General features: G+C 57.1%; 1 protein-coding gene across 7 annotated transcripts in view; it reads right to left on the reverse strand.

Annotated features, from left to right (window-relative positions):
- The window catches only part of CTDP1 (CTD phosphatase subunit 1), a 41,211-nt gene that overhangs the window by 13,623 nt on the left and 12,366 nt on the right, over positions 1–15,222 (reverse strand). For 4 of the 7 annotated variants that reach the window (XM_060121818.1, XM_060121816.1, XM_060121813.1 and 1 more), the window contains exons 6-11: positions 14,660–14,750; positions 12,596–12,762; positions 10,763–11,746; positions 10,315–10,540; positions 9,530–9,733; positions 3,234–3,396 (exon numbers count right to left, since the gene is read on the reverse strand). In XM_060121818.1, coding sequence (XP_059977801.1) covers positions 3,234–3,396; positions 9,530–9,733; positions 10,315–10,540; positions 10,763–11,746; positions 12,596–12,762; positions 14,660–14,750 — 1,835 coding nt within the window. The remainder of the gene's footprint in view (positions 1–3,233; positions 3,397–9,529; positions 9,734–10,314; positions 10,541–10,762; positions 11,747–12,595; positions 12,763–14,659; positions 14,751–15,222) is intronic. The other 3 variants (XM_060121819.1, XM_060121815.1, XM_060121814.1) reach the window with 2 other exon arrangements.

Below are 15,222 nucleotides of genomic sequence, written 5' to 3' on the forward strand. Positions count from 1 at the left end.
AACATGCTGTGAGAAGACACCACCGACTCTGGGAAAGGACAGCTTTATGGCAACCACGCAGAATGCAAGGCCACGTCAATCCTAAGAATCATCATAATTTGCAAAAAGGATCACAAATGTGCTAACGGCCCTGACTTTTGAACACAAACTCAAAACGCTGCTGGACCATGCCTGCTCCAGCCTCCCAACTCCCTGAAGCTGGGTCTTCAGGTAGCTTCTGGGATCACCTGGCTTCTTCTCAATGTTGTGAAGCTCGTGGAAGATGTGCCTGTCCTATCCAGAACAGAATCCTCACAAGACAGTGTTTGCCGCCAGCAGAGCGGACCCGCCGTCAGGGTGGGCTAAGCAACTCTGCAGATCTCCCTGGGGAAACAGCCCCGTGACACGCGCAGCAAAATGGACCACGGTAGTGAGGGCAGCAGGCTGAAACTGCCACCCACGTGTGCAACGGTGGCCTCTCGGGGTCAAGGGACCACCTTCGGACACGTTGGTTACTGCGTATCAAAGGCTTTAACCCACCAGATAGCAAACCTGCGCCTGAGGTCTCAATTTCTCCAGTGAAACGTGTTAATGTCCACAGGTGGGAAATGAGACAGGATTTCCTCGCTGTGCTGACGGATGGTGCTCGCTGGTCCAAACAGACAAAGCGTGCCCTTAAACTATCAAATAAAGTCAACAATCTCCTCCCTGACGGAGGCTGCCGCGGTGCTGAAAGGGAACCACTGCCCAAAGTCCGCACGCGGACTGCGCCTGAACCACGGCAGACGGGGAGCTGCTGAGCCTCTACTCAGCAAACAGCTTTTTCACGTGAACCAAAATACACAAATACAACCATCTGGCATCAACAAGACGAAGACAGCGGTGATCACACCAGACGTGCGTATACTTTTGCCTCTTTGAAAAAGCAACGAGGAGGTTCTGCTCAGATTCTGGGTCTGCAAAGATGCTCATCTGAGACGCCAGCCTGCGCGTGGCGTGTTACAAGAACAGCGGCATTCCTGATCAGGTTTAGGTGCAGGCTGCGAGTACAGAACACCTTGGTGCTGGTGAGATGTGCCTTCTGGTGAGAGGAGCTGACCCTGGAAATGAAGGGTTCCGGGCGGCTGGGGCTGGGAGAGGCGTCTGTGCTTGGGACGCCCTGGCTGTGGAGCGCCCAGACATGGTCCTCAAAGTGTAGAGCAGACAAGCACCTGTCGCTGCCAGTCCGGGACCATCTAAAGAGCCCCCTCTGGTGGAGTAAACTACAACTACAACAGGCTCAGAGCCACCGCCCAGATGAGCACACAGACAGCACCCTCTTCAGTAGTCCTGTTCCCCTGAACTTTAAGGAGAGGGAACACCTCTCTGGCCTCAGCCGCCTGCTGCGGCCCCACGGGGACCTCCGCCCTTCGTGCGACCCTGGGGACCACAGCCTGGCTGTCTCTCTGAGCAGAGCTGCAGGTGGTGGACAGGGTCTCTGCCCAGCTCTGTCCGGCCTCAAGTCCTAAAGCCCCACACAGCCCCCGCCCTGCCACGCAGGGAAGATGGAGAGCCAGGTGCCTGCTCCCCTGGTCATCTGGTGCCCGGCACTAACCGAGCAGTCTCTCTGGGGCCCAGATGTCACCGGGAATCGAGCAGGATCCCCTGAGCACCGCTGGACACCAACCCCTGGTTCCCTCATTTATAAAACGACAGTCATGTTTGCTGGAATCCCAAGTCCAGGATTTCTCTCTCCTTCAAAACCTTTCTTCCCGAAGAGCCAAAACGAAGGTTTTAAGGCTAATTTTCATTTCTGAAAGAAAAGCCAGGTTTCAGAGTGATGGGAAGTGTATTTAACACTGTTATTTCATGTTAAGATTTCGCCACCCTTTGATGTGCAACAAACAAGTAGCAAAATCGTCGCCACTGCTTGACAAACTGAACCGTGTCTCTGCAGGTGCCCAGCAGCGACGCCGCCCCGCCCACCTGGGAGGACTGGGGCGAGGGGGTGGGCAGGAGGAGAGAAGTGAGTGTCCAGCTGTCCCCTGCCAACCCCCAGCAGGAAGCGTCCCTCACGTAGAACAAGGAACATCCTTGATCAAGAAGACAGGCTTACGGCTAAAAAAATTCTTCTAGGAAAAAACATTTTTATGAACAAACCCCAGCAGTGTACTGGCTAAATGCTCAAAAAGGCAGAAAACGAACGGCAAACAGAGAAATTCGGCACATCTGAAAGCAGGTTTAAGCGCCACGGGATAAATTATCATCTGAAGATGATGGTCTGAGTTGCTGGTAGGATTCTATACTGAATATAACATTCTTCTGCTACCACTGGAAGTAAGCTGAAATGCATCTCTGTCCTCAGGGCTCTCCCTGGCGTCCGCGATGGTCCGAGGACGACTTCTGTCTGCACAGTACGAGTGGCTGAGTGGCCGCGGGAGCTGTCTGTCTCTAAGACGCAGATCCGAGGGCCGGAGGAGTGTCGGTCCTGATCCGGGCCCAGCTCCGTTTAGTGGGACGTGAGGTGTGGTGTCCACAACGGTGCCTGTGTAGAACAGCAGCCCCAGAGCCATGCTGCCCAAGCCACCTTCCACAGGCTGGGGCCTTCCCTGAGGGGCCTGACCTAGGATGGACGAGGGGCACACAGGCCCTGGGGCAGGCACGGGACACAGGGCGAGAGGGACAAAGGGCGGGCTTACAGGTGCTCCCACTGCTTCCCTCGTGGGCCAGAGACAAACAGCTGACTTGCAAAATTATCTACAGTTTAGTTTTGTTCTGGTCCTAAGAAGAATCCCCTCTGTATTTAATCTTCACTTCAAAAGGGATTCTGGGTCCTATCATCATTATTCCCACAATTAAGCATTTGGAAGAAAAACACCACTTCTACCCACGTTGCCCGACACCTGTTAGTGGTGTGACAGCCAATTCCCTGTCACGATCTGGGTGTGCAACCTGAGAGGGCAGAGGGTGTCTCGACCTGGGTCCTGAGGACGCGGGGGCCGCCCGGGCACTGAAGGCTGCTTGGCGGCTCCCCTGGCGCCCACCCACTCGACGCCAGGAGCCCCCTTATTAGCGACAACGCCAGACACCACCGTGGGCCCCGGGGTGGAAGGGGGAGGTCAGGCCCGTCGGTGCAGAAACCTGCCTTCTATGTTGCCAATACACCAACTGGTCACTTCCTGCTGTCGTCACCTCCTCCCCCACACGTCCCTGGAGACCAGAAGGCCAGGTGAGGCCACGCGCGAGGCGTGTGCTGCGGCCGGGCCGGGGCTCACCTCTTTATCCATACTCTCTAAGTCCTCCTTACACAGCGTGTACAGTGGCATGGTCTCCGACATGCTGGGCTGCCGCTTCCTTCTAGAAGGACCAGGCTGCTCTCCATCTTGATTGGCTGGCAAGTCTTCACCAAACATCTGCTGGTGATGTGGCTGGACCGCTCTGAAAGGAATTTCACAGGCCCCGTATGAGGAAAGTTGGTCTGAAGTCACCTTTCCAGCCCTGAATCAGATTCCCAATTCTCGGGATAGGTAAAGACACAGACACAGATACAGATACAGACACACACACACACACACACACGAGATATCTCAGCTGTGGAAACACACGCTGTCTCGTGGACGGTACCTACTCAGGCTTGATATGCGTTTGTTTATGAAACCAAATCCCTGAGTCCAGCCAGGCTGTGGGCCAGTCAGGCTCGCCCTTCTTCGGGCTAAAAGTGAACACTTAGCTCCTCCCATCAACAAACCGCATTGTCCGAGCATCCGCCTGGCGGGACTCATTTGAGAACAAAGGGCAAAGGTGCAGAGAGACGGTGAACACTTGCTCAGAAACCAGCCGCAGTGCCATTTATGCTCCAAGTAAGATCAAGCAGCTGTAAGACTGCGAGAAACCAACCATTTCTGTATCATCCGGGCTACGAAGTAGAGATAACGTGATAGAGAATTTAAGACACAGAGTGCCCTGGGTCGTAGTGAAAGTCCGTCCGTCCACAGAGGACAGGAACATGCAGGGTCATGTGTGTGGTTTTATTAAACTATTAAACATCAACACTGCATGAGGAACCAACCTTCTGTTCCCAGAACACTTCTGTCCTGGAGCCGAGCCCCAGGCTGGTGTGACAGTGACTGTCCTCTGAGCTACCCTCTCCATTCCACCTGGAACAGACCCCAGAGCACCCCTGTCCCCCGCACATGCTCTCATCCCGTGTCAGGTTCCCAACACGGGTTAGTGCCCGTGACGGCCTCAGAACTTAAGGGGCTTTGTGAAGCGGGCGGCCGTGCCTTCCTCTGGAGCTGGCCGTGGGCACCTCACGGCCACCAGGAAACTGAAGACGACGTAGCAAAACCTCGTTACTCTGAAGAAAAGTGGTGGTAATAAGAAGTCTGAATCACAAAACTGAAAGGAAGCAACTGTACTGGGCTAACCACATACTACCTGATGTGGTTAAGATCTCTGACCCAGAAACATGAAGGACCATCTAGAAACCGCTGACCCCTGCTTCTTCCGAAGTCAGACTCTGTCCCCAGCCTCTCGACGGCCCACGCCTTGCCCGCCTCCACGTATCCATGCGGCTTAAGAGCTTCCCGTCCTGTCTTCTGACCTGGGTGGGCATCAGGCTGCACTTCAGCCCACACCCACTTACCGTCACCCCACCACCCAGAGCTCCTCTTACGAATATGGAAAACGGCAGAAGTACCTTTTTACTAGCACAGCCTCCCTTCAGACCCAGAACGGGGAAGGTGAGAACACGTGCACCCCCTACGGAAGGCTCATGGGCCCAGGGGCTGACTGGTCCTCAAGGCAGTGGGGTGTGGGCTCAGCCTGAGCTGCGCACAAGCACCTGAAAAGGCAGGATGTTCTTCCACGTGGAAGATGCTGAAAATCGGCCACCACGCTGGGGGCTCCTGAGAACCCCCTCAGGGCAGTCGCAAGATCCTCCCTCTTCTAGAGACACACCGGGCGAGGCCAGAACTCCCTCCCGCGTCCCCACCGGATGGCAGGTCACACCAGGTGGACCAGGAGGCAGGTGGGAACCCCGTCTTCCGCTAAGCCAGAGAGATTTGCAGAAATGCAGACGAGCCGCCCTCCTCATTACATTTCTTTTGGGTTTGGAGAAGAGCTATTCTTCGTTAAAACAGTGTTAACGGGCAGTGGTTTATTGCTCTTTTGAGATGAATGAGAAGCGAGTACTTCAAAGGCGCCTCGGTTTTGCTTTCTAACCTGGTGAACACCAGGCTACGAAGCCCCCAGGACGGACAGCTGGAGGGCCAGCTCGCAGCCCCCGCCGCCTGCTCGCGCGTCTCCCCCCGGACGGAGCAGCGTCCCTGTGGCTTCTGAATCGGCTCCGCACGCACAGCCCGAGCCCCAGGCCCCACGGTGGCTTCTCTGGCGCTTCCCGCTGCTCATCCCGGGAACCGGCAACTGGACACGCCCACGGGCAGGCCCGGCTCACGACAGCCGCAGCCGCCAGCACAGGACTGGACAGCAACCCCGCCCGCTGCCTCCCCTCGCCCCACCGCGCGGGGGCGTCACGGAGCCGGCGGCAGAGTCGCCTGCAGAGCAGAGGTTTCTCACTTGGAGGGAGCTCCTGATCAGTTTTCTTTCTATGGGTCATGCTTCCGCTGTCAAGTGTGTGGACTCTGCCTGGTCCGATATCCTAGTTCTATATTTTCTAAGCAGGTCTGTGACGCGCTGCAGTGTCAGTGGAGCCCACCCACCTGCAAAAACTGGGAGGCGTCAGACTGTCGTGGACCCCGCGCCAAGGCTGCCCAGCAGTAACAGTGACCCCCAGGCCGGCGTCAGCGGAGGCCAAGTGGGACCCTGGATTTTTTTTGCCGCTGCCCGGCAGGGGTGAGGAGGTGTCTTATAAGTTCTGCTGCGGGAGCACGGCCTGCGAAAGCCAGCTAAACAGAAGGTTTCAGCAAGGTCCAGACTCTCAGAAAGAGACCTGTCTCCAGGTTTCAACTGAAAACCACCTGTCACACCAAGAGCCAGGAAGATCTCCAACTGACTGAAAAAAGACAATCAGGAGATGTCAACTGAGGTGACAGAAATGACAGAACTGTCTGACAAAGATTCCAAAGTATCCTCAATAAAAAGAAATGCTTCAATAAGCAATTACAAGCATGCTTGAAATAAATGAAAGAAACAAAGCCTCAGGAACGAAATAGAAGATAAAGAGAAGAACCAAATGGAAATTTTAGAAGTGAAAACAAACAAAAACATGCATTAGGTGGGCTCAGTGTCGCGACGGAGCGGACAGAGGGAAGGAAATCTGAATCTGAAGACACCCTAGAAAGTACTCCATGTAAACGACAGGAAACAGACTGAAGAGGAAAAACGCACACAGCCTCAGGCCCACGTGACGACAGTGAGAGTCCCCGATCATGTCACTGCTGGTGCCCCAGAAGGAGAGGAGAAACATGCAGAGCTGAAAAAGTACTTGAAGAATAATGGCCGGAAACAATGCCCCAAATTTGGCAAAAACGACGTGAAACTTCCAGATTCGAGACTCTTAAGTGAATCCGCAACAGGATAAACGCCCACATCCATATTAAGACACATCACTGTCAAATCTGCAATTCAAGACAAGGAAAAAAATCTTGAGAGCAGTGAGAGAAATGCTACTCCAGTTACAAGGGAAACACGACTCAAGTAACACGCCAAGGAAGAAAAACTGCGTGAGCTTGAGGTCAACACAGATAAAGCGAAGAAATTCAACAGCCATTCACGGTGAAACACAGGGAAGACGGGAGGAATCCAAGGAGGAGCAGCTACAGAAACTCGCAGCCGATACCACGTGTGACGGTGCGAGGCTCAACGTTTCCCCCCTCAGACTAGGAAAAAGGCAAAAATGCCCACCAACCACTGGAAGAGACAGAGAACCCAGGAACGGACCCATGGGAATACGGTCCCCTGAGTCCAACAAAGGTGCAGAACAAGCCCATGGAGGAAAGAGGGCCTTGCCCACAAACGGCCCCACCCTCAGACCTCTCACATTAGGCCAAAACTCACTCGGAACAGACCACGGACTTCAATACAATACGTGAAACTAGCAGGATCCAGGCCAGGCAGGGTCCACAGACCTGACACCGAAGCATGACTCACGGAAAGACAACCAGTCAGAGAACCTCCCCCAAACGGGAAACGTCTGTTCTGCCAACGACTCTGTAAGAGGGTGGAAGGCATCCCCAGAGCACGAGAAGCTTTCACAAGGCTCACAACTGACGCAGGACAAGGACCTGAGACACCCTAAGGGCCTCGAATGCACGGGCAGGCGACGGGACATCTCGCTGAGGAGACTCCACAGGGGCAAAGGGCCGAGAGAAAGGGTGAGCATGAAACCACACGTCCCACACCCTCAGGGAGGCTCAAATGGAAACGGGGGCACCAGATGCAGAGAAACAATGTCCCCCACCCGCTGGTGGGGACGTAAAAGGTACCACCACTGCAGAAAAAAACTGGACGGCTTCTTGTAAAACTAAACACACTCACTGTACAACTCAGCAGTCCCACTCCTGGGCGCTGATTCAGGAGAAACAGAGACGCACACAGACGTTTACAACAGCAGCGGCCGTATCAGTAACATTCCAGAGCTGGACACGCCCCAGATGACCTTCGGCGGGTGAACGCCACAGAAGCCGCGGCACCTCTTTCCACGAAACACTCCTCAGCAGCGGACGCGGCCACGTCGGGGCAGAATCTCCAGGGAACTGTGCTGAGTGGAGCTGCACACCGTGTGATTCCACTTACTCCGTGTTTTCGGGATGACGGGAGTACAGGGACAGAGACAGACCAGTGGTGGCCGGGTTAGGCTTGGGGGTGGGGCTGGGAGGGCTGGAGACGGGCCGGGGAGCCCGGTGGGGCTGGATGCTACGTCAGGACCAGGCCAGTGCCGGCGTCCCGGCTCGAGACTGGCTGCGCCCTATGGCCAGTTCTGTGAGATGACGCCAATGGGGGCAGCGGGTTGACGGTCCCTGGGATCTGTTACTTCTGACAACTGCCTGTGAGTCTACGATTGTCTCAAAATAAAACCTTTACTGAAGAAAACAAAAGTTCACAACTTATAGCACACGACAAACAAAGGGTAAATGAAAAGGAATTCGGAATTGCAGAGGCTGTCCGTGCAGGGAGATACATGTCAGTGCATGGTGTCGGGAAGCCCGGGGCCACTCGCAGCCCGCTGTCTCCGTGAGGGGTGCTGCCCCCCACCCTGCACCTCTCACCCTCAGACACACCCGAGGTCGTCGCCTGTGGGAGGCCCACTTTGGGCCTCACTGGAGAGAGAGGGCGGCCGTGCGCCTTGAGACCGATCAAGGAGGAAGGAGAGGGAGGGGCCGGTCCTGCCGGGCGGGACACAAATCCCAACACATCTTTGGCAAAGTAACAAACAACTGCCCCCGTTTATTAAAGTCAAGGACATCCACGACCTTTAACCTAGTGACCCTGCTCTGGAAGTAACTCCACGGGAGTACAGGCAGCACAGAGATCACAATGCACCTTCTCAAATAATTAGATACCATGTTGTCGGAAGAAAATCAGAGCTTAATCAGCGACGATGCTTTTAGAACAAAAATCCACCAACCAATAGCCCAACTGAAACTGGCCTAAACCCCGGGCGTCTGTCCACGTCTGGAGCCCAGCTGCAGGGTCAACTGACACCCCGCTGGCCTCCAGGGGCCCCTCGTCCACATCCACTCTGCTGGCGTCAACCGGGCTCATGTCGGCCCCCGCGGCCTGTTGCCGAGGCCAGAGGGTAGGGAATCGGGTGAGTCCCCGCCCCCTGCAACGAGCACTCCGGTGGAGCCACGCGGTCAGCGCAGGCTGCCAGGCCACCAGAGCAGGAGGAATCCACCACCACACGTGGGCCACTAACAGCAAAGGTGGCTCTCGGGATGGGCTCGGGGCTCCAGAAAGGAAGGGACCCGGAAGCAAGACCACGTGCGTTCAGCAGAAGCACAAGCGTTTCAAGGCAGTGGCCACCCCTCAAAAACAAAGCAAAGCTTCAGGTCCCTCACTTACACCTCGGAGTGCTAAGGTGTTTACAGGGTGCTCTGTGAGGTCCCCAACTCAGCTGATTTCCAGTCAACAGGCAGAAAGGAAACAGACACCCGTGGAGACACGTGTGGAAACCACTGGCCACGCTCCCTCCGGGCAGTGCCTTCCTCCCCGACCTGGGTCTCTCTCTACATTCCTATTTACCAACTGCCACGGCCACCAGTGTGACCTGTGACCTGAGGGCCGGGGCTACAGAGCAGAGCTGCTCCCAACTGGCCCTTCTGGGGGTGGCAGCAGGGACAGACCCGAAGGGCAAGACAGGAGGGTCAGGTCCAGCCGCCTGAGGCCACCCCTTGGCACCGAGCAAAGGTGGGGCGTTTGCAGGTCCAGGCTGAGCCACAGACTCGTCTGCCCCAGTCCCGGGACCCGAGACAGGACGGAAGAACATGCAGAAAGGCCCGACGTGGGCATGGGTGAGGACTGTGCCCCTGGCCCGACCCCACAGGCACCTCACTCTGCTGCCTGCTGGCTAAGCCCTGCGAGGACACCTCTGCGTGCGGGGCGCGCGTACCTGAAGGAGGAGAGCTCCGCGTGCACCGGCAGGGAGCCGGGGGGCCCGGGGCCCACAGCACCCTGGCGGATGAGCTTGCCCGTGCTGGCGTCGTAGATCCGAACTTCAGGGCCAGGCGGGGCCTTGGGATGCACGGGTGTTGGATGAAACAGGGTGGTTGGAAGCAGGCCCTGCCTGTCGGGAAAGGCGGCCGGGCCGTCCTCCCTGGGGGGGAGGCGAGAACGAGGGCGGTGAGGAGAGGCCGGAACAGATCGGGACCCCCCGCACCTCCCTCCCGCCGGGACTGTGAATCCACGCGTGAAGTCGTGGTTCTCCGTTAAGCCTGGGGTTCGACCTCGGCTGCGGACACAAGGCCCCTTGGAGAGCGCGGGCTGCACCGCTGTCTCTCTGACACTGTTTCCGGCTTCACCTCTAAACACAGCACGCGCTCTGATGGAGCCGGTGCGCTGTCCGTGCTGCCTGGCTCTGCCCACGGGCCCTCTGCACCCATCCCTCGTCCTGGCCACCCCCTCCCTCCACGCTGGACTCTGTAAAGACCCTGTGACTCGATGGGACCACGTCCCAGCTGCGAAAGAAACAGCCGCAAACTAGGATTCGCTGCGTAAAGCTGACTTGTGTCTTAGGAGAAGCACTTCCGCTTCTCCTCCAGGTGACACTGGTCAGAGGTACTTTGTGACAGTCTGCGCGGCGGGGGCGGCGGCGTCTCCCGAGCGGGAGCAGCGGCTGTGTGGGCTCCAGCGCGGACCCTCCCTCTGAGCCACCAGCCGCCCCCCGCGGGCGCCCACCTCTGGGATTTGGCCGGGTCACCACGTAGCGGGAACAGCCGCTCCTCCACCTTGTCCCAGCGCTCCAGGCAGCTCCACAGCCAGTCGGGGTTGACCACGTGCAGCTGCCCAGAATCCTGGGCCTGGCGCACCTTCTCCGTGCCTGCGGGCACATGCACTCTGCTCGGAGCCGCCGCGGGCCACTGGTCTGCCATCAGGGCTTGGGGCGGCGGGGACAGCAGGGGCCCTGGAGGGAACAGCCCTCAGAGCAGGGCCCACCGTGTGATGGCTCCTCAAGGGCCCCGTTTCTCTACCTCGGCACCCACCCCAGAGCCTCGAGCCCGGGGCCTCGGGGAGCAGTGACACCTGGGTGCCCCCGCAGCGCGGACCGTGGAGGCAGCCGGTTCGGAGGGGGAGCCGGAGCCCCACCCGGAGGCGGTCGGGGCCGGGGCAGGAGGGCGTGACTCACCGGCCCGCGCAGCGATCAGGTGGGTGGCCCGGTCGGGGTTGCCGGGCTCCAGCACCAGCTGGGTGACGATCCTGGCGCCCAGGGCCGTGGCGTGGTAGTGCTCCCGCGTCTTCTCGATGGGGAAGTTCGTGGGGTGCAGCCCGCTGAAGATGATTGCGACGTCGGCCAGCACCCTGCTGCGCAGCTCGGGGACAATCTTCCGGATGTCGGGGGCATCCTGGGTCTCCCCGCGGAGAAAGCAGTCATACCTGGCATAGTAGGTGGCATGCACGCGGGCGAGGATCTCCTCCAGGTGGACCAGGTGGTCGTCGGCGTCGGCGTCCTCCTCCTCCTCCTCCTCCTCCGCGCTCTGGTCCAGGGACTCGCCCACCGTGATGCCTGACTGCTCGCTGTTCTGGGACTCTGTCTCAGCCTCCCTCCTGTCGGCACAGCCGCCGCCCAGCCCGCAGAGGCCGTCCCGCTCACCCTCCCCCTGCACGGCCGCCTGGACGCCGGGCCCGGGCTCCACGCACGGACTGGCGCCCGAGGCGCTGCCCTGGGCCACGATGTCCCCAGCATGGCGGGTGGCCGCAGGCTTTCTCCGGGTCCTCTTCTCCCCACTCTCCCCATCAGAGGGGATGGGGGACGGCCGGCCCTCGGACTCGCTGTTGCTCCCGCTGTCACTGGGGACATCTGGGTCCGGGTCAGGGCCCACCGGACCCAGCACGGGCCTCTTCTCTGGCGGCGTCCGCCCGTGCTGCTGGGTGCCCGCCAGGGGCCCCCGACCGTCAGCAGAGGGGGCGCAGGCGGCAGGCCGAGCGCCCCTCTCCTCCTCCTGCCCGGGACAGGGCCAGCCCCCCCGAGGGCCTGCGCCCCCGTTGAGCTCCCGCGTGGGCTTCCCGAGGCCGTTGCTCTGCTCGACCCCAGACACCTGCCTTCCTTCCTCAGGATCCTTGACGGATGGAGGCTGCTCCGTGGCATCGGCACCTTTAGGAGAAGGACTGACTGCACGTGTGCATGAGAGACAAGGTCACCGTCACCTAACATTTAAGAGGAAACCCCCTGTGGAAACAAACTCCATCCACCTGCCCCCAGCTGCTAGCTGGAGGGACCTCTGGCCAGGGAGGGCGCCCTCAGCCGGGAAGGGCTGGAGGGCGAGTATCTCAGGTCTGCGGGCCTCGCCCGGCCGCCTCGTTTTGGGTTCCACAGTGGTACGAAATGCGCAGAACATGCTTGGTTCCCAGGCTGTGGCCAGATCGGGCCCAGCTCGAGCTGTGCTGGGCAGCCTCGCCCCCGAGGGTGCCCTGGGGTCTCACTCCCCTGCCTACACCTCAAAGCTCTACTTTAGTGACTACAGCAATAACTGTAGGCCTCAAAATGGATTATTTAAAAGCTAAAGATCATCAGAAACACTTCGAACCGAAACTTTAAAATTTTTTCAAACTCTGGGTTCCAGCTCGCCTGGGAGGTTCCCCGCAGGCTCTGGGCCGGGGCCCGGCACCAACCGCCCACGGGCTGGAGCCTCACACACCAAACTCTCAGTGTCATGCTTGTCTTTCAAGGAAAGCCGGGATGAAAGGTAGTATTCAGATGCATTAAATTAAATAGTATTCTTTAATCTTTACTCAACGGGAAAAATGTTTAGGCTGGTACTAGTAAAAGAAAAAAACAAAACCCAAACTGAAACCAAATAATACCACGTTTTTCAGCATAATATAAATAAACCCAACACAATCTCTATGACTACTGAAATATAAATAAATGACCCAAACCAAACTGAAGCCTCAATTAACAGCCACAACAGAGACAGGACAGAGCCGGTGCTATCTGACAGCCAGGAGGGGCCACACCCACCTCTCCTCCTCGCCTGGGGCTCCCGGGACCCGGATGGGGCATTGATGTCACCTATGCCCTGGAAGTACACGTATTTCTTCACAGTTATCAGGTTGGGGGCAAACTTCCACACGTCTTCTCGGTCATCGATGATGCAAACCATGGAGTCTCCACAAGGAAAAAGATTTCTAGAAGTAAAAATGCATCGGAAGTACTAGCACAATCTACAAAAGGTCATCATCGATCAAATGTCAAGACCATCTTTTATATGAAACCAGCAGAGAGCATATTAATCAGAACCAGATGCAAACTGCACTGAAGGGCTTTTGTTTAGCTCACATTTAAAAAAGTTTCCAGAGAAAGTTATACTAAGATAGTTACACTTTTCTCCAGCGTCTGACACTCCTTAAGGCAGGAGTCATGGCAAATTCTTCAAAGGGCCAGAGAGTGGAAGGTTTACTGTTTGGGGCCGTGGGAAGCGCGCACCCAGGGGGGCTGGCGCGGACCAACGGGCCGGGCCACACCCCAACACGGCTTTATTTACAAACACGTGTACGTGCACTCGGCCTGTGCCGGTGAGAGCTCTCAGTTACAGGCAGGAGGGCAAGGCCTTACTCAAATCTTGGCTGGGGCACCTACACGATGCCAAGTCCAAAAAGTGACTGTTGTGTTCCCGAAAGCTATGAGGATGTATGGGTGGAGGAAGATGTTAACAAGGGTCCAAAAAGCCACCTTATGGACACAGGCCTGCTCTGTGGTCTTTTCACTTGATTTCTGCCCACAACACTTAGATTCAGACAGACAGGCGCAAGGATGCAAAATTCAGAAGGATGCGTGCTTCCTGCCTGTTTTCTAGGATCGAGAAACAAACCCAGGAGAAACGCATGTCATTGTTCAGGTTTTCTAGCTGCTACTAAAGGCTACAACTAGCCAGAAAAAAACGTTCACGTGTCCAGAACTGTCTTCAGTGAGTCTGTTTTCCATAGGCAAAGCATAAGCGGTAGCTAAAATGACCTACACAGTTAATGCCTTTAGCACATTTAATTCCAGACGAGGGAGGTGAAAACCACACCAAATCGAGACCGGGGAACAGAGCCAAGCGCCGCCCCCGGAGCTGCCATGGAGCCCCTCCCCTCTGACACGCTCAGCCTCGGGTAGGTTTTCCCCCGAACCAGTCATCACACCCTCCCTCGATTTCCTTCGTCCTCGAACCTGCTCGTCCGGATGCCTAACCAGTAAACACGAGAACTGTTTCTGAAACAAGTACTCTGATTCTCTTCTTGCATCCCATAGACGTGAACAGGTCTCAGTCTGTGTGGATACCCTAAATCTGAAACACGAAATGTTAGCTAAGGGTGGCCAACGCCAGCCAAAAGGCCACTGGGGCCACAACTGTTACTGTCCAAGTCTCAAGAATCAACAGCCATGAAGAAAGGGATACCTGACACAGGACACAATGCGGGGAGGCGACTTTCTGGGTAGCAGTGGGGAAATTCCTTGTACAGTGAGCCGGAAGTTCCCAAGAATATAAATCAGCTCTCAGGGAGGGATGGGAGGGAGCCCTGGTGTAAGAGCACACAGACCCGGATCGGGAGGGGCACACGGGGACGGAAGGACGTGGAAACAGGCCGAGCGCCAGTGCAGAGTAGCACGACTTAGGATTTGATAACTGACTGTACACTGCACAGCACGCAGGTCTTAAGGAAACAGAAGTCCGAGGTGCCAACACCCCCTAAAACTCCCGATTAGGCCAAACAGCCCCCTCGCCCTCTGGGGAGGCTCTGGGGGCTGGGCCGCCCAGACTATCTCTCCACGCATCCCCCAGGCCCTGGGCTCACTCCTCCCCCGACACCCATGTCGCCCCGGGCTCTGGCCCGAGCGCCCCAGGAGCCACCACTGCCCGGACATTCAAGGAGAGCAGGGAAGGGAGGGGTCTGGTTAGAAGACAGCGGACTCGCTACGTGCCAGAAAGTGGGCGCTGGTAACCGGGAGAATAAATACAGAACGATTGGGCTGATGCTCAAAACGCAGACTTTACGACGGAAACTGAACGGTGGCCTCAGATGCGCACAGCCAGGTACATACCTAAGGTTCCCCGTTTTGGAAAACGGGTCAATACATTCGTCCCTCGATAATATTCGATGTGAAAAAAGCTTCTTCTCAGGATCTAAGAAGCCTTTGAAAAGAAAACAGGACAAGGTCACGTGTCTGCGACGCGCTGACGTCCCTTCCTACATGCGGTGATGTGCAGAACAGAGCACCAGCATCGAGCACTTTCCTCTTCCAGGTGAGACCGTCACCCTCTTACACCCTCGTACAGCTCCTTCCCTCTGATCTTTTTTTTTTTTTTTTTTTGGCGGTACCTGGGCCTCTCACTGCTGTGGCCTCTCCCGTTGTGGAGCACAGGCTCCAGACGCACAGGCTCAGCGGCCATGGCTCATGGGCCCAGCCGCTCCACGGCATGTGGGATCCTCCCGGACCGGGGCACGAACCCGTGTCCCCTGCATCGGCAGGCGGACTCTCAACCACTGCGCCACCAGGGAAGCCCTCCTTCCCTCTAATCTTAACGCAGGTAAGGGCTTTGGTCCAGGAAATGTTGACTGAATCTCACATCACCTGGAATCTTGCTGGGACAGCAGACGGGATGA

The sequence above is a fragment of the Lagenorhynchus albirostris genome, chromosome 14 (assembly GCF_949774975.1).
Source record: "Lagenorhynchus albirostris chromosome 14, mLagAlb1.1, whole genome shotgun sequence".
In the NCBI taxonomy this organism is placed as follows: domain Eukaryota; kingdom Metazoa; phylum Chordata; class Mammalia; order Artiodactyla; family Delphinidae; genus Lagenorhynchus; species Lagenorhynchus albirostris.